The sequence below is a fragment of the Labrus mixtus genome, chromosome 21 (genome assembly GCF_963584025.1).
Source record: "Labrus mixtus chromosome 21, fLabMix1.1, whole genome shotgun sequence".
Taxonomy (NCBI): Eukaryota; Metazoa; Chordata; class Actinopteri; order Labriformes; family Labridae; genus Labrus; species Labrus mixtus.
The window spans coordinates 12,753,007-12,777,056 of record NC_083632.1 but is presented as its reverse complement, the minus strand read 5'-3'; the positions used below and the strand labels follow the sequence as shown (position 1 = coordinate 12,777,056).

General features: G+C 39.1%; 5 protein-coding genes across 11 annotated transcripts in view; 4 read left to right on the top strand and 1 right to left on the bottom strand.

Moving 5' to 3' along the window:
* zgc:56095 (Ferritin, lower subunit-like) overlaps positions 1–24,050 on the top strand; it is a 137,929-nt gene that overhangs the window by 102,426 nt on the left and 11,453 nt on the right. The gene's annotated exons all lie outside the window — the stretch shown is intronic.
* The window catches only part of LOC132955938 (receptor-type tyrosine-protein phosphatase H-like), a 34,252-nt gene that overhangs the window by 3,221 nt on the left and 6,981 nt on the right, over positions 1–24,050 (bottom strand). Inside the window, exons 16-19 of the mRNA XM_061029031.1 lie at positions 23,804–23,926; positions 23,502–23,662; positions 23,176–23,311; positions 22,367–22,814 (exon numbers count right to left, since the gene is read on the bottom strand). Coding sequence (XP_060885014.1) covers positions 22,671–22,814; positions 23,176–23,311; positions 23,502–23,662; positions 23,804–23,926 — 564 coding nt within the window. The 3' untranslated portion in view covers positions 22,367–22,670. The remainder of the gene's footprint in view (positions 1–22,366; positions 22,815–23,175; positions 23,312–23,501; positions 23,663–23,803; positions 23,927–24,050) is intronic.
* Positions 2,167–11,081, top strand: LOC132955937 (receptor-type tyrosine-protein phosphatase H-like). The gene is made up of 20 exons (XM_061029030.1): positions 2,167–2,481; positions 3,379–3,466; positions 3,631–3,900; positions 4,064–4,315; positions 4,589–4,843; positions 5,067–5,315; positions 5,494–5,748; positions 6,474–6,725; positions 6,886–7,116; positions 7,653–7,913; positions 8,069–8,162; positions 8,258–8,308; positions 8,534–8,615; positions 8,709–8,799; positions 8,930–9,006; positions 9,171–9,305; positions 9,531–9,653; positions 9,795–9,955; positions 10,146–10,281; positions 10,621–11,081. Exons 1-20 carry the CDS (start codon positions 2,413–2,415, stop codon positions 10,762–10,764), a joined length of 3,276 nt encoding a protein of 1,091 aa, XP_060885013.1. The 5' UTR covers positions 2,167–2,412; the 3' UTR covers positions 10,765–11,081.
* LOC132955946 (receptor-type tyrosine-protein phosphatase H-like) lies at positions 12,441–13,991 on the top strand. The gene is made up of 4 exons (XM_061029045.1): positions 12,441–12,574; positions 12,716–12,876; positions 13,067–13,202; positions 13,543–13,991. Exons 1-4 carry the CDS (start codon positions 12,494–12,496, stop codon positions 13,684–13,686), a joined length of 522 nt encoding a protein of 173 aa, XP_060885028.1. The 5' UTR covers positions 12,441–12,493; the 3' UTR covers positions 13,687–13,991.
* LOC132955939 (uncharacterized) lies at positions 15,481–22,329 on the top strand. 7 transcript variants are annotated; one of them, XM_061029032.1, is made up of 14 exons: positions 15,481–15,807; positions 16,181–16,280; positions 16,423–16,651; positions 16,761–16,832; positions 16,950–17,021; positions 17,139–17,415; positions 17,510–17,608; positions 17,700–17,877; positions 18,737–18,965; positions 19,603–19,674; positions 19,792–20,068; positions 20,163–20,307; positions 20,848–21,513; positions 21,810–22,329. In XM_061029032.1, the coding sequence occupies exons 1-14, from the start codon at positions 15,532–15,534 to the stop codon at positions 22,232–22,234; spliced, it is 3,117 nt and encodes a 1,038-aa protein (XP_060885015.1). In that variant the 5' UTR covers positions 15,481–15,531; the 3' UTR covers positions 22,235–22,329. The 7 variants fall into 7 exon arrangements, with proteins under 7 accessions (XP_060885015.1, XP_060885016.1, XP_060885017.1 ...); XM_061029033.1 differs by lacking the exon at positions 16,761–16,832; XM_061029034.1 differs by lacking the exon at positions 16,950–17,021.

Here is a 24,050-nt window from a genome sequence, read left to right as displayed (position 1 = left end):
TCACAGGGACATAGTAGATCAAATGAAGATTTTCCATTTCTTTCGCAGAAACCAGAAACCAGAAACTGTTCGTCCAGGCAAACATCAATGGCATCCACATCAGTTTCTGAAATCCAAAGTATGTGACTCATCAGTCATCTTTAATCCTATAGAATCAGTTAAATTAATTATTTCGATAGGTATACAGAGCAGGAGAGATTGCGATATCTGGTTAAATTGTCTGCTTTGGGTATTTTCTATAAGATAGCCGTTGCTATCCGTCTTTTCAATCTTTGACCTGGCGCTTTGCATTGTGGGAAACAGTCAGTGAGAAGACTGGTCTGATGATCTACTGAATTCTTGGCCAGAGAAATCAGTACGCACTCAAGTACAGTAGTTGTTTCAAAAACAGCCTGAGAATTTGTTGAACCTTCTTTCTGATACGGGCCCTGGACAGATAGAAAACAGTGAGTCAGAGACGAGAGGAACTTACTGAGATGACCAAAGTGAAGAAGCAGCAGGATGGTTTGATAACTCTGATCAAAACAGGATAACCGTTTTATCAGCAACAACAATACTACAGTTTGAACCACTGGAGGAGAAGAGACTGGGATCTGCCTGTACCGGAGAAAAAAAACCCCAGCATTTCCACAACTCCAAATCGGCACACAAGTGTTCACATTGATCGATTGCTCTTTATTGAGTCCCTGCAAACCAAAGCTTGGAATTTGGAGAGATGCCATGTCACTTCCTTAGTACTGCCAATGTGCCTCTGAGCAAGGCATCAACCCTCCCAATAGCTCTGGCACGCTCTCTGTGTATCAGCCCAACTCTGACATCTCTCAGTTAATGCATGGACATAGAACCTGTTTGTACATGTGTGTAATTTGGTCCAATCTGTGTGAGAAGCATGTCTCTCAATGACACAGGGGGATTAATAGAGCATGTAAAAGTAAATAAAACATTTGGGTGTAACATTGTATTGTACTACTGTGAGAGAGCCTGACTAGAGTTAACAAGCCTGCTCAGACCTAACAAGCTCGTACAGTATAAAACATGTGGTTTCCATGCTGCAGAGCAGAGCATAAGAGGAGCAGAGCAGCTGCAGGAGCAGCCTGGACATTCAAGTTATATGTTTGTGGGTTAATGCAGAAAAGAGTAAGTTTGCTCATATTTACTTGATCTAGTTTCATGTATGTACTTACTAAAGTTATTATCTTCATTCTATCCCAGTTAAAATGCATCAAGTTTTTCTTTGATACATTTGCAAGATTGATTGTTATTGCAAAAGGGACATGATATATTGTATATGTTATGATGCACATTTGTGTTACCTACATATATATTTTTTCCTTCTTTCCTTTAGAACCACACACACGTATATAAACACACAAAGATACGGAGATTGATTCTCATGACTACACGAATGAGACACGAGATATGATGTGTGTGTGTGTGTGCGCGCGCGTGTGTGTGTGTGTGTGTGTGCGCGTGTGTGTGTGTGTGTGTGTGTGTGTGTGTGTGTGTGTGTGTGTGTGTGTGTGTGTGTGTGCGTGTGTGTGTGTGTGTGTGTGTGTGCGTGCGTGCGTGTGTGTGTGTAGTGCAGATAGTGGTACTTGAAATAATCACATTATTGTATGTATTTGGTGCTTGAAGGTTTAAGGATTTCTCCATTCAAAGTGCACCAGACCCACAAAATCCCTTCAAAATATTGTAAATGTTTGGTCATTTTGTTAGTACTTGTAATCTATTTTAACTTCAAAGTATTTTTTTTTCACTAACACCAAAGTCTTTGTAAATATTTTTTCTCATGCAGTCGTGAATTCAAATATGCCAAAAAGCCCATTACATATTGCTTTATTGTGCTACGAGCACAAAAGGCTGGAGCTGCAGGTAACAAGAAACGTTATCGACATTTTTAATTGCTTAGCCAACCTATCAACCTAATCTCTGCCCCCGATGACAGTGCAAAGAAACCAAAAGCAAATCTAAGGTGTGACCCCCCCCCCCCCCCCCCCCCCCTGAAGAGAAAAGACAAAGAAATCATTAAAATAATCATGTTTTTAAAAAGGTTGAATTGTATGCATGAAAAGCTCGTCAACAATTAACCTGAAAGTGGTAGGGATAGAAATTCAGCCAATATAAAGCAATTATCATCAATAAAAGTGCTCAACTGAGACACTTTGACCGTTGATCAGGCGGGGCAAAGGTTACAGAGGGAGGACATGGTTGAGAATTAAAAGTCAACACCTTTGGAATAAAGTTAATATTGGACGGCTTCAGCCCAGGCATGAAGGCATTTTTTACAAGACTTACGTGTTGTTGTTTTTTGTCAACACATCAGTCAAATTACTGAAAATAGAAACTTGAAGTTTATCTTGGGACAAAAAAACAAATTGAAAAAGTTAATAATCTTCGCTTACCTTCAAAGTGATGAAGCCGTTTTTCTTCAAAATCATCTCAGACAAGTCGCTGCTGGGCTTCTTCCTGTGTCTGCTTTGGGTAAGCTTTTTTTTTTTTTAACCTTCTGCTTTGATAGCGATCAAGTAGTGAATGTTTAGTGAAGAGACGGTTACCCTCAACAAAAGAAACTGTAGAGTCTAAACCACAGTTAAAATTTAAAGCATGATATGCATCATAATGAAGATAAGACTGTGGAATTACAAGATCTGAAATATAAGTATGCACAGAAAAAAAAAACAAGACTTGCATAACCTAAGAATGAAGAACCTTTTCAGATTGTGAAATATTCAAATGAGAATTTGTTCTTTCTCAGCAGTAGTAATCTTTTCCCACTGACTTCCTCAGAGTAACAAAAGTATAAATGAGGAAACAACTTAAAATAAATCATAAGCAAGGGCTGCCCATTCAGCATCTGTCTTTACTGTTGAATACATTCAAGAAGAAAGTTAATGTTTTGTATTTTATTAAGACCATATTTTTAAGAAGGTACTTAATGCTAATATCCCATTTTTACAAAATGTAACCAATGGAAGTTTTCCTTTGTCAATATAGCCCAGAAATATCTAGTTTTAATAAATGTTACTTTCTGTAACCCCCTCCCCCCCTCAGTTTACCAACTCTTTTTGTTGTGTTTCACTAAAAGTGGATTTAGAGGTTTAAAATATGAATATTAAAGTATGTAACAATTTCTGTGAAATATGTGCATTAGGATCTCTTGTATACAGTCTGGATTTAAAAATAGAGTAACACACTTGTAAAAAGATTTTTTCTAAACATCTGTGTCAGGCTGCTGTTAAATGTATGATAGATACAAAATGATATAGATAAGATTAAAGTATATTTATGAAGATGCTCAGATTAAATTGCAGTTCTCTTAACTTTATAGATTGCTCTGTTACACTTTGGCTTTTTCACACTATGAATCTCTGTTTTCAGTGTGTCACAGATTCCAACCCAACAACATCATCACCAGCATCAACTCTGACAACAATGACACCGACAACGATTTCAACTAAAATTAAACGTAAGTCTGAGCTGCTGTCCCTCATCTTTGTTGACATGTCTGTTTGCTTGTAATAAAGCAGACGTTTGTGAATTACACCATAGCACCATAACTGTGAAGAACGATGGTTAATGAAGTCTTCTTACTGTTTTACTCTTGTGAAACTTTCAACTTGATTTTTTCAGCCCCTGATGACGTGGAGGAAGTTACCGTGAAGATTCAAGATGAGACAAGTATAACTCTGACGTGGAAAAAAGTCAACAACATCCCGACATATGTCCTAAAATATGACGACAAAGACGGTGCCAAGGAGAAATATATCAATGAAAACAATGTAGAGCAAGATGTTGTATATGAGGTCTCTCATCTGACAGCTGGGACAGTATATCATTTCACTGTCATCACTACATCAGGTGGACTCAACAGCAGTGGAAGATCAGTTGAAACGGTCACCTGTAAGTAACCTTTGGTTTACAACAGTAAACATTGTGACTCAAGTATTCTTCTTCTTCTAATATTTTCTATATATATATTTGTGGAATTCAACTTTCAATGGCCAATGAGACAAGATGATTGTATAGATTCAGGAGGGCTAACAAACTTGTATTTGTATCCTAGGGCCTCGTAACGCAAACAATTTCAAGTCCATTGAGGAAAATGAGACGAGTATAACTCTACAGTGGAATAAAGTGGAAAACAATGACTATGTAATTAAGTATGGTTCAAATGAGGAACAGTTCACCGTGTTAGATGAAAACCCAGTGAAAAGGAAAATCTCAGGTCTCACAACTATGAGCGAGTACAACTTCACCCTCTTCACTGTGTTTGAAAATACCACAAGCAGAGGAGTATACACCATTGCATTCACTGGTAAGAGAATATTTATAACTGGAGCTAAAACAGCACACTTTACACATATAAATTGAATTCAAGTTTCTTTGTAAGAGGTGGATGTACTTTGCTTTATTGCTTATGCTTATAAAATCTTGGAATTAAATGCAGGTTTTTATTAGCTGCTGTTGCTGATATATTAGTTTGAATACAACTTGTGTTTTTGAAAAACATTAAGCGAGAGATAACCATTCCTTAAGTCAAATTTAAGCTGTTGTAACAGTTTCTTCTCCATTTCTTTTGACACCCTAGCTCCTCCCAACCCAGGGGACTTCAAATCAGTGCAACAAAATGAGACCAGCATCACTCTGCAGTGGGAAAAAGTTAATGGCACCCTCAATTATACACTTGAGTATAATGGAATGGAGATAAACGTTACATCTGAGGGACTAGTTTCAGAGCAATACACAATCTCTGGTCTTACAAATGGGACTAAATACCAGTTCAGTCTGTTTGCAGTGTTTGAAAATGTCCGAAGCAGTGGAGTAAGAGTGTCTGCAGTCACAGGTAAGATGTTTTACTCTGTAAAAAACCTTCAAAAGCCTGGTGAGAACTCAGTTATATCAAATCTGGGTTTCCATGTAACAGAGGGTGTTTCTCTCTGAATATATGTGACAGTGGCTTATAAAATCGGGGTAAAGACTTTGTTCTCTTACTCAGTTTGTCACATTCTGACATTACCTTTTTTTTCTCTAAATGTGTTCCTTTCTCGTGTTTCTTTACTTCCTAGCCCCTCGTAACACAGAAGCGATAACAATAGTTGGAGAAAATGAAACCAGCATCACTCTGCAGTGGACCAAAGTTGATGACATGCTCAATTATGTACTTGAGTTTGATGAATCTGAGATACACATCCCTGCATCAGAGGGAAATCTAGTAACAGTTTCAAATCTCACCAGTATGACTAGATACCACTTCACTCTCTTCACTGTGTTTGAAAATGTCCGTAGCAGTGGAGTAAACATCTCAGCGGTCACTGGTAAATAATTGTTTTCTTACAATATGCCCATATTCTAACAACATTTGAACTGTTAATAACACTTTAATATAGCCAACATGTTTTTCAGTAAAAAGAAGAAAAAATAAATTTTTATATCCTATTGTTATCATAAATTAGATTTCATTACAGTTTCTTCTCCATATTGTTTATACCCCAGCGCCTCCAAACACAGAACTTAAATCAGTTGAACAAACAGAGACCAGCATTACTCTGCGGTGGAAAAAAGTGGGCGACATCCTCAACTATGTACTTGTGCACAATCAACTTCAGGAAAACGTCACAGCATCAATAGACCAAGAGTTTGTGACCAAAACAATCATTGGACTTATGAGCGGGACTAAATATGATTTCAGTCTCTTTGTTCTGTTTCATGATGTCAGAAGCAGCGGACTTAGCTACACTGCAGCCACGGGTAAGTGTTCCATGTCTTTGTATAGACTTACAACAAGAGCATGCTGGGTAACTTTATATCCACTTATTAGACTTTTACCTATTCCTTAATGTGGCTGTTTGTATTTTTGAAAGTTGTTTCATATTTCTTCTGTATACTTTAGCTCTATGTGACACAGAAGATGTGTACACTTTATATCTGAAGCGGACCAAATCCTTGAGTGAAATATTTTAAAGCTCCCTCGAGGAGTTTATAGATGGTTTTAAACAGGTTGAAATTAATACTGATGCCTCTATGAGACCCACAAAAATCACACAAAATCATCAACCAGAAAACCGATTATTTCTGAGATATTTTTTTAACCGCTGTCATGGGGTAGGTGTCAAACTAAGTGAGATGATGAGATTTTACCTCAGAAAAGACTACGTACACATTGACAGGACAAGGTCAGAGATAAGAAGTATCATTTTGTCCACAGGGATTGCCAAAACACTCAACACTAAAGTTCCCGAAAGGAGCTTTAATGGAAATAAGATAAGCTTCAGTGTTTCAGAGAGACACAAAAGCTGAGAGCTCTCAAGTGGGGCATGATATGATTTCAGTCAGCCCGTTGTGTTTGAAAATGAAAGAAGATAGAAAGATCAGCAGTGAATTAATCTGTCTTCAATGTATTGACTCAAGTGTGTGACCAGAGATCCACTTTTTTCTTTTTTACTGAAGATGAGTGAAATCTTTTCTTTTATCAGTTCCCTCCCCAGTGGCTTTAGTGAAGGTGACTGAACGCTCCGTGGACAGAATAACCCTTGTGTGGGAGAATGTGAGGAAAGACTGGACCTACTCTCTCCAGATAAATGGGGAAGAATACCACATAGAAGTACTCGAGAATGTGGTGTTAAAAGAAATCGTCCATCTCAAGCCTGGCACAGAGTATACATTCAGGGTGACCACAAAGTTCTTTGGACACAACAGCGCTGCTTTTGAAGACTTCGCAGTGACAAGTAAATACACAACTATTGTTCTAGATTTGGTTCTGTGAATAAAAAGTACCTACATGTGCTGGTTCTTGAAAACCTGAGTTAGGGTTCTTTTAAATGTTATTTTATGCAGGCTTAAACAGCTGAAGGTAATGCTCTGAAATGATTTTGTCTTTCATTTCAGCCATAGACTGCGCAGCTGTAGACTGGAAAGTTACGAACTCATCGATCACAGGAACGGTTGAAGGCTTGTTCTCAAATGCTACGGCATCTAACAAATCACACAGTCATGTCAGTACCAAAGGTAGCACTGTGTCGTTTACTGGCCTTTACCCTGGAGCGACCTACAATCTATTTCTGGTATATGAAAAACAATCCAGAACCTTTGAACAGTGTAAACACACACTGACGATCAGTAAGTATTCATCTCTATTATTTTAAAGGTTTATTTTTGGGGCTTTTTGGGCTTTTATTTATAGATAGGACAGTGGATAGAGTCAGAAATCAGGGAGAGAGAGAGTGAGGAACGAAAGGAGCCACAGGTCTAATTCGAACCTGGGCCGCCCACATATGGGACGCGCACTAACCACTAGGCTAGCAGCGCCCCGTAATCTCTATTTTCACATTAACTATGTTCATTTTTCTCTGTGTCTGCACAGGAATTGTGTAAAAAAAAGTAAATATATTAAAGATGTAAATACAGTATGTTTCATTTAGAGCATACTGATAGTGAAAGCCGTCCTGTCATTTCATGTGATTGTTCTTTTTTTTGTTTCTGGAAACAAGATCAAGACATTAGAGAAAAATACCCTTTATTCACATATGTTACTCTTTTGTAAAGAGATGCATAGATCTATTTTTTTGTGTTTGAAATTTTTAATTTGTACAATGTGTTGGTAATGTGTTGATTTGATTGTACTGAAAGTAAATCTTTCCAATTGTCTCTTGAAGCTCCTCCAGATTTAAGTGCTCACTGTGAGTACTTGGCTGGATATTCAATACATATCAGCTGGAACAGACCAGCTGGACTGTGGACCGCAGTGGAGGTGAACGTGGCGGAGAAAACTCACATAGTGAATAACATGGTGGAACATCAAGTCCAAATATCTGGATTCAAACCTGCCAAAACATATAAGGTGTCTGTTGCAGCACTGTCTGGAGATTTAAGGAGTTCTACACCTTTTGTTTTTTCATGTCAAACTGATCCGAGGGGTAAGTGGAGTATGTTTCTCTATATAAAATCACAACTTTCAGTTTGTTTCACCCTAACTGGAAAATGAATACTACATCACTTTGATGTTATAAAAGCTGCTCTGCTGTGTCTGACTTCTGTTACTATTATTCAATCCTGACTTTGCTCTTTGCAGGAGTCATTGCAGGGTCTGTAATAGGTGTGCTACTTTTTGCTGTTCTGGTCTGTATGGTTGCATTCATTCTGTTGAAAAGACCAGATATTATCAGGTTGGCTCTGCCTTAGTGACTATAGAAAAATCAATCTCCGTCTGAACTGTACTAAATCAGATTGTATTACTGAGCATCATTTCTTCCTCCAACAGGAGAAACAAAACATTCATTGGTGGTCCCAAACAAAAGGATAAAAAGCCTAAGTAAGTTTGTGTGTCTCCTCCTAATGTTAACAACTCTGTCACTGTCCTCTAATGTGACTAAAAAAAGAGAAAATTAGATCTCGTATAAAATGAATTTCAGAGAGAACTACTGGGTTGAAATACGTTGTATTTAAGATTGATGTATTATTTGTGTATGTCAGTTATCTTACCTTCCATTAGGTATACAAAGTGAAACAGATTCTACTTTTCACATGCTTCTTCCAGAACTGTTCCTGTGGAAAAGTTTCCAGACCACTTCTACCAGTTAAGTGTGGATGACAACAGAGGTTTCAGCCAGGAATATGAGGTATATAAAAGAAGCTTATTGTTGCTGGTTCTTCCTCTCACTCTTTCGGTAAGGCAGTAAAACTCCCTGTTTATAATGCCAACTTTCATGCAGAGCCTCATGCCTGTTGGTACAGAGCAGACACGTAAGGAAGCTCATCTTCTTGACAACAAACCGAGGAATCGCTTCAACAACGTCCTGCCATGTAAGCCAAGCACCAGCAACAAAGACTCGTAAAATTATTCAGATCCACTGACTCATTCTTGTTGTGGGTGTTTGACTTTGTTTTGGTTTGTTGCATTTAAACCATCTTCTGTTATGTTACATCATCCTAGACGACTGGTGTCGGGTGAAGCTCACTTCATCAGATGCCAATGGAACATCTGACTACATTAATGCCAATTACATGCCTGTAAGTACTACAAGTTGCAAAAAACATCTGTACACCTTCAGTCGAATTCAATCAATGTAGGAAGACTTAATGTGATTTGTAGGCATAAAAACATGTTTTTTTTTATTTTTATATTATTGTATACTGAATGATTTACAGAATTAGCTTCGACACTTTCTCCTCAGGGCCACAACAGCAGCAGAGAGTACATTGCCACTCAGGGCCCTCTGCCCTCCACAGTCAATGATTTCTGGAGGATGATCTGGGAACAGAGAGTGAAAGGTATTGTCATGGTAACCAACTGCAAAGAGAGTGGAAAGGTGGGTCCTCTGTTATTTTTCAGAATTAACTAAAACCCAATTTTATTCTAGGTGAAATTAAAATGTTGTGAGCGGTTGTAAATGATCTGCTTTTGTGGCTGACGTGTTTTCAGAGAGTTCAAATTTATGTGAGCAACTGTGCACAAATTGTTTCAGTCTTTTGTTGCATAAACCTTAAAACAACTTCATGACCCTTATTTGTTTTTGTATGCATCCTTTTCCTAGACTAAGTGTGAACAATACTGGCCTGGAGACAGCAGACCTTGCATGTATGGAGAGCTGGTGGTCACCACCAGATATGAGCAGAAGGAGCTTTTCTGGACATTAAGGGAATTTACAGTAAAACATGTGGGTGAAATATTTGTGATGTAACTTAATAGGTTGGATGCACATTTGACCTTCTAGAGGAGGGTGTTTGACCATTTTCATTTATATTCTATTATTGTTGTATTGGTCCACAATGTAGACTTTCAGTTCTTTAATTCACAGAAGGACAGCTCAGAGGAACGCACAGTGAAACATTTTCACTTCACCGCCTGGCCTGATCATGGAGTTCCACAGGGCACAGAGGTCCTGATCCAGTTCAGAGGACTGGTGAGACAGCACATAGAGAGAGAAGGGACTGGAGCACCTACTGTGGTCCACTGCAGGTACAAAATGAGATCTTATTTTCATGGGTAAAAATCCACTCATCTGAATATCTTAATACAACTATTTGTTATTGTATTTGACAGCTTCTGTGACATAACTTGAATATAAGTTGTGAGTGACGTGAAGTTAAGTATCTACTTTGTACCATCTGGACTACCTGATGATGAACACACCTGGTCTTTGTTTCAGTACCGGAGTAGGGAGGACAGGCACCATTATTGCCCTGGATGTCATGCTTCAGCAGCTTGAGAAAGAGAGAGCCGTTAGCATCAACGCTTTTGTGCACAAGATGAGGCTGAGTCGACCACACATGGTGCAAACAGAGGTAAATATATTTGTGTTGTTTCAGCCTCAGATACCACTTCCTTTGTCAGCAACCCAGGCAAGGTTGCATTTATAAACTAGCCCCATATAAGCTTTACCCCCTCCCCCATTCTTTTTTTTTTTCAATCAAGATAATGAAGGCAACACTTTACTAAAGTTTACTAATGTTCATTTACATAATTTTCCACTACAAAGGCATGTAGTGGATTGTGGTTAACAACTGAACACTGGTAAAAAAAAAAGCACATAAGGAGAGAGGCAGATTACTTTGTGGTTATAGCACCTTCACAAAAAGCTGTGCTTCTGAAATGACCAACTGTTGTTGTTTCCTTTTTTTCAGTCCCAGTATGTTTTCTTGCACCAGTGCATCATGGACAGTCTGCAGCAAAACGAGAGGACTGAAGAGACCATATATGAGAATGATGACATGATATATGCCAATGCCACTGCACTCCAGCAGTTTCACAAAAGTAGCAACACTTAACTATATTGTTTTCATTTGTGCAACTCATTTAAAAGCTAATGTCAAATCCTACATGCAAAGTTTGGTTTGAAATTTTAAATGACAAAAGTTGATGTTGTATATTTACTGTAAATGGATAGCACACTTAAGATTTTAATTTGTTTTCTTATCACCTCTTTAATGTGTAATATTAGAATGACTATCATGTGGGTGAAAAACACTCCTGAGGACAGAGGAATGTTTTAAAATTACATTCAGAAACAATGATCTCAACTTGTACAAGACATGAAATATTTTTTATTAGAAAAAAATAAAATAGATAAATAGTACAGACTTTATTGCACAGCATCAGCTGGTCTCAAACTGTCAAAGATTAGAACAGTTTTTGGTTCCAGTGTTTGTCCTTTAAGGGTCAACATTTTCAACTTTCCTGAAACAGACAGCACACCTGCTACACTCACAACCTCCTCAGCGATTTTTTACTTGGTGGGTTTCTGCTTCTAGAGACTTTGAGGAAGTTAGCAATGATGAGTTTCTGTCTGGCCTTTAATGCCTCAGGGTTGATATCTGGCTCTGCACGTTGCTTGCCGGGATGCAGGGGCTCGATTTGACCAGCGTCAGACGGTGGAGGCACGGAGAACTTTTTAGCGATGTTGTGCAGGACACTGCACGCCTTGATAATATTGGACTTTTTGGCCAAAGAGTTTTCTTGTGCAAAATCGAGTTGATTTAAACACCTGAAGCGCCTCTTCATGGAGCCGAGCATTGTTCGCATGACATCGTGGATCTTTGTGTGGGCCTCGTTGAAGCTGGTCTCGCTGTCATTTGCAGGTTCTGCCACAGGAGTCAGGACATGTTTGCTTAAGTTGTAGCCTTTCCCTGCTTTAAGAAAGACAAGAAAGAGAATGAAATTAATCTAACATCTGGACAACAAAACCCTAATATATATGATGAACCTTAAAATGGACTGAAGTCTTTACATCGAGTTGAGAAACTTAATCAGAACCTACACATGAGAAACATCAATCACCAAACTAGAAGTGAGTGTTTGTTAGAATGTACTGAAGAAAAATGTGCAATCTCTGAAACACAGATGACATTGTAAATACTGTATATTAAGAACTGCACAGCTGTTATGTAGGGTTCTATTCAAAGGATGTAAGGGTCATAGTATGTGTTGTTTGTTGTAATATGACTCACTCAATAAATTATAAAAAACGTTTTTTTATAAATGTAAAAAATGTTTTCTTGTGTATGGTTTAATATCTTACCAATAACCCAAAAAGGTCTGTGTATTTCCTCCTCCATTTCCCTCACACACACACACACACACACACACACACACACACACACACACACACACACACACACACACACACACACACACACACACACAGGAGAATAATGGAAAACTTAAAACAAGATTAAATGGAAAAAATCATATCTCGTGTCCCATTCGTGTAGTTATGAGAATCAATCTACGGATCTTGGTGTGTATGTGTGTTTATATACGTGTGTGTGTGGTTCTAAAGGAAAAAATATATATGTAGGTAACACAAATGTGCATCATAACATATACAATATATGATGTCCCTTTTGCAATAGCAATCAATCTTGCAAATGTATCAAAGAAAAACTTGATGCAATTTAACTGGGATAGAATGAAGATAATAACTTTAGTAAGTACATACATGCATCCTTTTCCTAGACTAAGTGTGAACAATACTGGCCTGGAGACAGCAGACCTTGCATGTATGGAGAGCTGGTGGTCACCACCAGATATGAGCAGAAGGAGCTTTTCTGGACATTAAGGGAATTTACAGTAAAACATGTGGGTGAAATATTTGTGATGTAACTTAATAGGTTGGATGCACATTTGACCTTCTAGAGGAGGGTGTTTGACCATTTTAATTTATATTCTATTATTGTTGTATTGGTCCACAACGTAGACTTTCAGTTCTTTAATTCACAGAAGGACAGCTCAGAGGAACGCACAATGAAACATTTTCACTTCACCGCCTGGCCTGATCATGGAGTTCCACAGGGCACAGAGGTCCTGATCCAGTTCAGAGGACTGGTGAGACAGCACATAGAGAGAGAAGGGACTGGAGCACCTACTGTGGTCCACTGCAGGTACAAAATGAGATCTTATTTTCATGGGTAAAAATCCACTCATCTGAATATCTTAATACAACTATTTGTTATTGTATTTGACAGCTTCTGTGACATAACTTGAATATAAGTTGTGAGTGACATGAAGTTAAGTATCTACTTTGTACCATCTGGACTACCTGATGATGAACACACCTGGTCTTTGTTTCAGTACCGGAGTAGGGAGGACAGGCACCATTATTGCCCTGGATGTCATGCTTCAGCAGCTTGAGAAAGAGAGAGCTGTTAGCATCAACGCTTTTGTGCACAAGATGAGGCTGAGTCGACCACACATGGTGCAAACAGAGGTAAATATATTTGTGTTGTTTCAGCCTCAGATACCACTTCCTTTGTCAGCAACCCAGGCAAGGTTGCATTTATAAACTAGCCCCATATAAGCTTTACCCCCTCCCCCATTCTTTTTTTTTTTCAATCAAGATAATGAAGGCAACACTTTACTAAAGTTTACTAATGTTCATTTACATAATTTTCCACTACAAAGGCATGTAGTGGATTGTGGTTAACAACTGAACACTGGTAAAAAAAAAAAGCACATAAGGAGAGAGGCAGATTACTTTGTGGTTATAGCACCTTCACAAAAAGCTGTGCTTCTGAAATGACCAACTGTTGTTGTTTCCTTTTTTTCAGTCCCAGTATGTTTTCTTGCACCAGTGCATCATGGACAGTCTGCAGCAAAACGAGAGGACTGAAGAGACCATATATGAGAATGATGACATGATATATGCCAATGCCACTGCACTCCAGCAGTTTCACAAAAGTAGCAACGCTTAACTATATTGTTTTCATTTGTGCAACTCATTTAAAAGCTAATGTCAAATCCTACATGCAAAGTTTGGTTTGAAATTTTAAATGACAAAAGTTGATGTTGTATATTTACTGTAAATGGATAGCACACTTAAGATTTTAATTTGTTTTCTTATGTGTAATATTAGAATGACTATCATGTGGGTGAAAAACACTCCTGAGGACAGAAGAATGTTTTAAAATTACATTCAGAAACAATGATCTCAACTTGTACAAGACATGAAATATTTTTTATTAGAAAAAAATAAAATAGATAAATAGTACAGACTTTATTGCACAGCATCAGCTGGTCTCAAACTGTCAAAGATTAAGAACAGTTTTTGGTTCTAGTGTTTCTTTGCTTCCTGAAACAGACAGCACACCTGCTACACTCACAACCTCCTCAGCGATTCCTTTACTTGGTGGGTTTCTGGTACTAGAGACTTTGAGGAAGTTAGCAATGATGAGTTTCTGTCTGGCCTTTAATGCCTCAGGGTTGATATCTGGCTCTGCACGTTGCTTGCCGGGATGCAGGGGCTCGATTTGACCAGTGTCAGACGGTGGAGGCACGGAAAACTTAGATTTAGACTTAGATAGACTAAGATTACACAAGAACAGAACACTGAAACACAGTATTTGAGGATTCAATTGCAAATACTTTGTAATACAAAAGAAAATTCACGCAGTGACCAAGTATCTGGATAAACATTACAGCTAAAGAGATCTCACCAGAGAAAGGTAGGTGTAGGATGCATTGAGCTTCAGGTTGATGAGCTTGTTGATGTCTCCTTCGGTCTCCGAGTGGAGGTTTTGTTTGACCACAGACTGCATTTCTAAAAGACAGAAATGAGGAACGGTATCAAGTCGTGTAGCAGTAAAAAGACAAAGTACCTCACTGCTCTCTGGGAGTCAACTTTCCTCTGAAGTAGCTTGACACACTATATGGTCTTCTATGCCAGCCTTCTTTAACGACACCACAGACGAGAATTACTGTTTCTTAAATGTACTTGACACACACACACACACACACACACACACACACACACACACGCACACGCACACACACACACACAAAGCTTTATCTTGTTACACACCACAAAACAGCGACCCTCCCCTGATGGCTGATAACCTTAAAGCACCAGTGTGTGTGTGTGTGTGTGTGTGTGTGTGTGTGTGTGTGTGTGTGTGTGCGTGTGTGTGTGTGTACGTACAACAAGGCAATGCAAAGTGCTTCACACAACATCAAAAGCATCATGACAGATGAAAAAAGAAAAAGTGAAAATGAAAAAATCACTAAAACAAACAATTCACAATCACAGAGAAGAACCATTCGGACATTCCTTGTCATTTTACTACCTCCTTCATATCCCAGACTGATCCCAGAATAAAAAGGAAGAGGTTACTGCTAAAAGTTTTCAGAAAGGACGGTGTAGTTTTAACTAGGCTGAGGTTAGGACATTGTGGTCTGTCCAGTTATTTAAAGGTCATCGGTAAACACCCTGATGATCTGTGTCAGTGTGGAAAGGAGGAAACAGTCCATCATGTTGTGTTTGTTTGTGACAAATATGAAAGAAGTGAGTTATTCAGTGAGTTATCTAACCTGGGACTCTCATCCTTCTTCTTTAAGTCTATATTTTTTGTGGATACAAACTTTCAATCTGTTGGCTTCGCAGTTCTTAGATTCTTGCTTGAATCTGAAGATATGAATTAAGTACACACTCCTAGACTGTGGAGGGCAGCATTATTCTACAGTGTACAGCCTGCAGCCTGCCGGAAAACCGGAAGAACAACAACAAGTTCTCGTTGCTACTTGGTAACTGTTTGCATACAGACATGACAACCAGACGTTGTTTCTTCAAATGCGACTCCAATTCTTCTCTGCATGGACTGCCGAGCAGTGCCAGTTTGAGGAACATGTGGCTGTCGTTTATGTTTAGGACTGTTCCTCAGCAGTACAGCCCCAACATCTTCTTGTGTTCCCGGCATTTCATCGAGGACTGCTTCGCTAACTGGACAAAATTCAAGTTGGGATTTGCAAAAAAACTGATTCTGAAAGAAGGTGCTGTTCCTAATCTTTTTGGCCACGATGGAAGTTCACAATCACAGCCTGTAAGTACGCTTCATTTGTCGTCTTTTTATTTTGATTGAAAGCCGCTAGATGTAGCTCAGCTGTATGTCTTGGTTAACATGTTAAGTAGTGCTATTGTTTCGAAATTTGAGCACTACTTGGCTATTTACAGACTTTCACCTAAAACTGTAGGTATAGCATTGTTAACCACCCTCAGTGATATAAGTAGTGTTAGGGGTGTTCAGGATAGATTTATAAATACAATGAGTCAAGACACCTACAGGTGTGTGCAGCAGGTACTTTGTTTAGAATGACACACACGTGTGACCTGCTTATTAAGCTGTGGAAAAGAATACATAATATTTCTGATTCATGTTAAAAAGCCATGCTAAATTTGCTGTTTTCTGTCTTCAGAGTACATTACAGACCAGAAGTTCCAGTATCCAAATGAGTGCATCAGGATTCAATGATGCTGGATGTCAGTCGGGAAGGGACTGCCATATGAAAAGTAAAGGTAAGAAGATGTGTCTGTGCGTATATATATATATATATATGAATTATTTTTTTTCATTATAAAATAGTTAAAGACACTAGTTATTAGAGTGACAATGAACAAATTAAACAAAACAATCTTTTTTGTTTTCTTTTATTCTTAGGCACACGGGCTACAGTGTCTCAGGTCAGTACTGGCACAGAGCCTGTTTGCACTGGTCCACAACTTCTCCTATCATCAACACCTACAGACGACAACGCTTTCAGACCAAGTAAGAGGCCCCGTCTTCTGGAGGTGAAAGAGGAAGAAGAGGGAGAGACATCAGCAGAAGCAGAGCCTATTAGATCAACCTTTAACCCTGACGACTTTATTAAAGAGGAGTCTGAAATGTTGTAAGTACAGTATTTTGAGTAATTTGTTACTGCAATTTATCAGCTGATCAAAATAACTATAAAAACCTCTTTGTGAAGTCCAAATAAATTGTATTTTTCTTTATTGCAGATCAGCGGAAGCAGAGCCTATTAGATCAACCTTTAACCCTGGCGTCTCTATTAAAGAGGAGTATGAAATGTTGTAAGTACAGTATTTTGAGTAATTTGTTACTGCAATTTATCAGCTGATCAAAAATAAATATAAAAACCTCTTTGTGAAGTCCAATTAAATTGTATTTTTCTCATTTCTTTATTGCAGATCAGCAGAAGCAGAGCCTATTAGATCAACCTTTAACCCTGACGACTTTATTAAAGAGGAGTCTGAAATGTCGTAAGTACAGTATTTTGAGTAATTTGTTACTGCAATTTATCAGCTGATCAAAAATAAATATAAAAACCTCTTTGTGAAGTCCAATTAAATTGTATTTTTCTCATTTCTTTATTGCAGTACAGTTGGGCCGCTGGTCACTTATGGCGACACAAAATACATCGTGTTTGACTCGTGTCTGAGGGAACTATTTGAAACCTGTCCTGTGTGTAAGAGGCAGTCGGAGGTCCAGCGGCAAAGCACGGGCACACTTGTGGCTTTTAAACAGCTTTGCCACAACTGCAACTATTCCAGAAAGTGGCAGAGCCAGCCCATTGTTGCCAGCACCCATGTGGGAAATCTGGAGTTATCTGCAGCTACAAACTTCACAGGTGCTTCATTCTTCCAGCTGGAGAAGGTAGGTCTCTTCTTTCTAATGATTCAATCTTTATTCATTCAGCAAAGAATGCACTTTTACTGCAGCTTTGTATTTTCTTTTTGCTTAACCATAGGTATGTAAGGCAATACAACTCTGGATTTTCCAGTATGACACCTTCAGGAGACATGCAAGGAATTTTTTGGAGCCAGCCAATATCCATGAATGGAATAACGTGACCTGCTTATTTGGTTGTGGAAAAGAATACATAATATTTCTGATTCATGCTAAAAAGCCATGCAAAATTTGCTATTTTCTGTCGTCAGAGTACATTACAGACCACAAGTTCCAGTATCCAAATGAGTTCATCAAGATTCAATGATGCTGGGTGTCAGACGGATTCCCCACACCAAGTCTCAGAGTGCACAGTACCTCCAAATGGGTCATCTGTCGGCACACAGTTGTCTTGGGGTACACTAAGGGACTGCCATATGAAAAGCAAAGGTAAGAAGATGTGTCTGTGCGTGTATATATACAGTGTTTCCCCTACCATTATATTAGGGGGGTGGCCCGCCCCCCTTGATGGTCAAGTTCATTTTATTTTCTATATAGCGCCAGATCACAACAGAAGTCATAAGGATGCCTTTCATACCTTTTATTAAACAAACTAAACAGCCTTATGTTATTTATCTTATTTACACGATGGCATGTCATTTCTGTCTCTACATGGTCGCGCGTTTACAATTCTCCTCTACTCTATAAGTCGCACACGCCGGAGTTTCGCCCCGATGCACACACATACACAGACACTTGTGCGCACACAGGTGAGCACACTCTCACCAGCGGAGGCCTAGGTGTGTGTGGTTGTGTCTGACGGACTCACGCAATAATAAAAAGTCCGTAAGAACCATCAGAAAATACAGTAGTCCGCTTGGTTTACTTCAGACTTCTCTGGGCATGTCTCTCACTGCCGTTACTCGGGATGCGCCTTGAGCATGCTGCATTCAGGGGTGCTCAGACAATGAGAGATACATTCAGGTGCGCTCAGAAACAGGAGACGCAGGAACAAAAACTAAGCTGGACAGACCGTTACAGGTTCAAATAATTGTTCATTTGCTATACTGACTGCTGTCATTAAGAGAAACACATGAACACCATGATCCCTTTTGGTATCTGTGGCAGTGTCCGACTCGCGATTTCTCCCCCCCCCAGAGCTCTAAGCCTAGGAGAAACACTGTAATATATATATATATATATATATATATATATATAAATGATTATTTTTTAATTAAAGACACTAGTTATTAGAGTGACAATGAACAAATTAAACAAAACAATCTTTTTTGTTTTCTTTTATTCTTAGGCACACAGGCTACAGTGTCTCAGGTCAGTACTGGCACAGAGCCTGTTTGCACTGGTCCACAACTTCTCCTATCATCAACACCTACAGACGGCAACGCTTTCAGACCAAGTAAGAGGCCCCGTTTTCTGGAGGTGAAAGAGGAAGAAGAGGGAGAGACATCAGCAGAAGCAGAGCCTATTAGATCAACCTTTAACCCTGACGACTTTATTAAAGAGGAGTATGAAATGTTGTAAGTACAGTATGTTGGGGTTGTATCAAGTCAACTTTGGTTATATTCTTTAATAATTGTTTCTAATTATTAATAATATAAATAAAATATCATCAAACTATGTTTAATCTCGTTTTGGGGCACCACCCTGTACTGAGGGAAATATAACCAAAATATCACTCAAATCAGTCTCAAATTAGTTATTTAATTACTAATATTATTAGTGTGTGTGTGTGTGTGTGTGTGTGTGTGTGTGTGTGTGTGTGTGTGTGTGTGTGTGTGTGTGTGTGTGTGTGTGTGTGTGTGTGTGTGTGTGTGTGTGTGTGTGTGTGTGTGTGTGTGTGTGTGTGTGTGTGTGTGTGTGTGTGTGTGTGTGTGTGTGTGTGTGTGTGTGTGTGTGTGTGTGTGTGTGTGTGTGTGTGTGTGTGTGTGTGTGTGTGTGTGTGTGTGTGTGTGTGTGTGTGTGTGTGTGTGTGTGTGTGTGTGTGTGTGTGTGTGTGTGTGTGTGTGTGTGTGTGTGTGTGTGTGTGTGTGTGTGTGTGTGTGTGTGTGTGTGTGTGTGTGTGTGTGTGTGTGTAATTTATCAGCTGATCAAAAATAAATATAAAATCTCTGTGAAGTCCAATTAAATTGTATTTTTCTCATTTCTTTATTGCAGATCAACAGAAGCTGAGCCTATTAGATCAACCTTTAACCCTGACGACTCTATTAAAGAGGAGTCTGAAATGTTGTAAGTACAGTATTTTGAGTAATTTGTTACTGCAATTTATCAGCTGATCAAAAATAAATATAAAAACCTCTTTGTGAAGTCCAATTAAATTGTATTTTTCTTATTTCTTTATTGCAGTACAGTTGGGCCGCTGGTCACTTATGGCGACACAAAATACATTGTGTTTGACTCGTGTCTGAGGGAACTATTTGAAACCTGTCCCGTGTGTAAGAGGCAGTCGGAGGTCCAGCGGCAAAGCACGGGCACACTTGTGGCTTTTAAACAGCTTTGCCACATCTGCAACTATTCCAGAAAGTGGCAAAGCCAGCCCATTGTTGCCAGCACCCATGTGGGAAATCTGGAGTTATCTGCAGCTACAAACTTCACAGGCGCTTCATTCTTCCAGCTGGCGAAGGTAGGTCTCTTCTTTCTAATGTTTCAATCTATATTCATTCAGCAAAGAATGCACTTTTACTGCAGCTTTGTATTTTCTTTTTGCTTAACCATAGGTATGTAAGGCAATACAGCTCTGGATTTTCCAGTATGACACCTTCAGGAGACATGCAAGGAATTTTTTGGAGCCAGCCAATATCCATGAATGGAATAACGATCAACAGGTTGCAGTTGGCAGTGACATGCGAGAGGACTCGCCTGGTAATTGTTTGACTTCTTGATTAATTCAAATAACCAAATGGCTGGTTTATTACTGTGACGATTATGAGGCCGGATAAGTTTGATAGGATAAGGCTAGACTACATGGAATTGGCTGAGAGTAAAATGAAAAAATATTAATGAACATCACGATTATCTGCAAACTGTGAGTATACTGCTGTAATTTAAATGTTGACAGGAAATTACGTTATTTTATTTAAGTTGTGTCATTTGTATGTGCTTTTTATTTCTCCAAAAATACTTTCCAATTAAAGTACATTTTCAATGTAAATAGGCCTGAAGTTCAATTACGGAATGATGTTTCTAATTTTATTTCTTTCAGCGTTCAGTTTGTAGTTGGTATTCCTGTCCACTGGGTGGCGATATAGTAAAGCTTTGAGTACTCTCTAAATCATAAAGAAGAGTGTGCGTCCATGCCTCTCGCTGTTGTTGTTTATTTTCTTCTCAGTCATTCTGTAATCTCTGTGTTTTCTTGTATTTAACAAACTGCAGCAGTATAAGATATGTCCTTCGCTCTTCCAGTGTGGCTCGCGGTCCAGGAGGAGCTCCTCGGAAACGGCGGAGCGGACTTCGGGGCTCCGAGCTGTTTTGATGAGTTTGACGACGAAGCTTTGTTCCAGATGTTCAACCTCAGCAGACCCTGCATCAGTTTCATCCTGGACGCTGCTCGCATCTTCATAAAGAAGTTGGCTCTGAAGAACCCAACTCTGTCCGTGGACGAGATGGTTATGGTGGCGTTGAACTATTACGCACACGGAGTCTCCTCACCCTGTGTCCTGCAGAGGGTCGGACAGTGTCAGACGGACTGTCTCGCGATCATGAGCACTGTATCCGGAGTCATCGCAGGCATGTCCGACCAGTTCATCTCTTTCCCACTAACCCATGAGGCCAAAAAGAAGGTCGCGTTCAAGACAGAGAAATTATGTAGGATCCCCAATGTGCTGGGCGTCCTTGGCGCGGCTCACTTCAAGATCAGAGCCTCCCCTTATGAGACGGACACATTCAGGGGTTTTGTCAACACCTTGGGGTACACATCTGTGGTGAGCCAGATCATATGTGACTCTGACGGAAACATACTGAGTGTCGAAAAGTGTTGTGTAGGCAGCACGTTTGAGCAGGAGCTGTGGGAGTCGTCTTTCAAAGGGAGGGAAATGGAGGAGGAAATACACGGACCTTTTTGGGTTATTGGTAAGATATTAAACCATACATAAGAAAACATTTTTTACATTAAAAAAAAAAGTTTTTTATAATTTATTCTGAGTGAGTCATATTACAACATACAACACATACTATGCCCCTTACATCCTTTGAATAGAACCCTACATAACAGCTGTGCAGTTCTTAATATACAGTATTTACAATGTCATCTGTGTTTCAGAGATTGCACATTTTTCTTCATTACATTTTAAGGTTCATCATATATATTAGGGTTTTGTTGTCCAGATGTTAGATTAATTTCATTCTCTTTCTTGTCTTTCTTAAAGCAGGGAAAGGCTACAACTTAAGCAAACATGTCCTGACTCCTGTGGCAGAACCTGCAAATGACAGCGAGACCAGCTTCAACGAGGCCCACACAAAGATCCACGATGTCATGCGAACAACGCTCGGCTCCATGAAGAGGCGCTTCAGGTGTTTAAATCAACTCGATTTTGCACAAGAAAACTCTTTGGCCAAAAAGTCCAATATTATCAAGGCGTGCAGTGTCCTGCACAACATCGCTAAAAAGTTCTCCGTGCCTCCACCGTCTGACGCTGGTCAAATCGAGCCCCTGCATCCCGGCAAGCAACGTGCAGAGCCAGATATCAACCCTGAGGCATTAAAGGCCAGACAGAAACTCATCATTGCTAACTTCCTCAAAGTCTCTAGAAGCAGAAACCCACCAAGTAAAAAAACGCTGAGGAGGTTGTGAGTGTAGCAGGTGTGCTGTCTGTTTCAGGAAAGTTGAAAATGTTGACCCTTAAAGGACAAACACTGGAACCAAAAACTGTTCTTAATCTTTGACAGTTTGAGACCAGCTGATGCTGTGCAATAACGTCTGTACTATTTATCTATTTTATTTTTTTCTAATAAAAATATTTCATGTCTTGTACAAGTTGAGATCATTGTTTCTGAATGTAATTTTAAAACATTCCTCTGTCCTCAGGAGTGTTTTTCACCCACATGATAGTCATTCTAATATTACACATTAAAGAGGTGATAAGAAAACAAATTAAAATCTTAAGTGTGCTATCCATTTACAGTAAATATACAACATCAACTTTTGTCATTTAAAATTTCAAACCAAACTTTGCATGTAGGATTTGACATTAGCTTTTAAATGAGTTGCACAAAAGACAACAATATAGTTAAGTGTTGCTACTTTTGTGAAACTGCTGGAGTGCAGTGGCATTGGCATATATCATGTCATCATTCTCATATATGTTCTCTTCAGTCCTCTCGTTTTGCTGCAGACTGTCCATGATGCACTGGTGCAAGAAAACATACTGGGACTGAAAAAAAAAGGGAAACAACAACAGTTGGTCATTTTAGAAGCACAGCTTTTTGTGAAGGTGCTATAACCACAAAGTAATCTGCCTCTCTCCTTATGTGCTTTTTTTTTTTTTACCAGTGTTCAGTTGTTAACCACAATCCACTACATGCCTTTGTAGTGGAAAATTATGTAAATAAACATTAGTAAACTTTAGTAAAGTGTTGCCTTCATTATCTTGATTGAAAATTTACACAATAATGTTTGTGTAAGAATGGGGGAGGGGGTAAAGCTTATATGGGGCTAGTTTATAAATACAACCTTGCCTGGGTTGCTAACAAAGGAAGTGGTATCTGAGCCTGAAACAACACAAATATATTTACCTCTGTTTGCACCATGTGTGGTCGACTCAGCCTCATCTTGTGCACAAAAGCGTTGATGCTAACGGCTCTCTCTTTCTCAAGCTGCTGAAGCATGACATCCAGGGCAATAATGGTGCCTGTCCTCCCTACTCCGGCACTGAAACAAAGACCAGGTGTGTTCATCATCAGGTAGTTCAGATGGTACAAAGTAGATACTTAACTTCACGTCACTCACAACTTATATTCAAGTTATGTCACAGAAGCTGTCAAATACAATAACAAATTGTTGTATTAAGATATTCAGATGAGTGGATTTTTACCCATGAAAATAAGATCTCATTTTGTACCTGCAGTGGACCACAGTAGGTGCTCCAGTCCCTTCTCTCTCTATGTGCTGTCTCACCAGTCCTCTGAACTGGATCAGGACCTCTGTGCCCTGTGGAACTCCATGATCAGGCCAGGCGGTGAAGTGAAAATGTTTCATTGTGCGTTCCTCTGAGCTGTCCTTCTGTGAATTAAAGAACTGAAAGTCTACATTGTGGACCAATACAACAATAATAGAATATAAATGAAAATGGTCAAACACCCTCCTCTAGAAGGTCAAATGTGCATCCAACCTATTAAGTTACATCACAAATATTTCACCCACATGTTTTACTGTAAATTCCCTTAATGTCCAGAAAAGCTCCTTCTGCTCATATCTGGTGGTGACCACCAGCTCTCCATACATGCAAGGTCTGCTGTCTCCAGGCCAGTATTGTTCACACTTAGTCTAGGAAAAGGATGCATACAAAAACAAATAAGGGTCATGAAGTTGTTTTAAGCAGAAAAAGCACAAAAGCAGATCATTTACAACCGCTCACAACATTTTAATTTCACCTAGAATAAAATTGGGT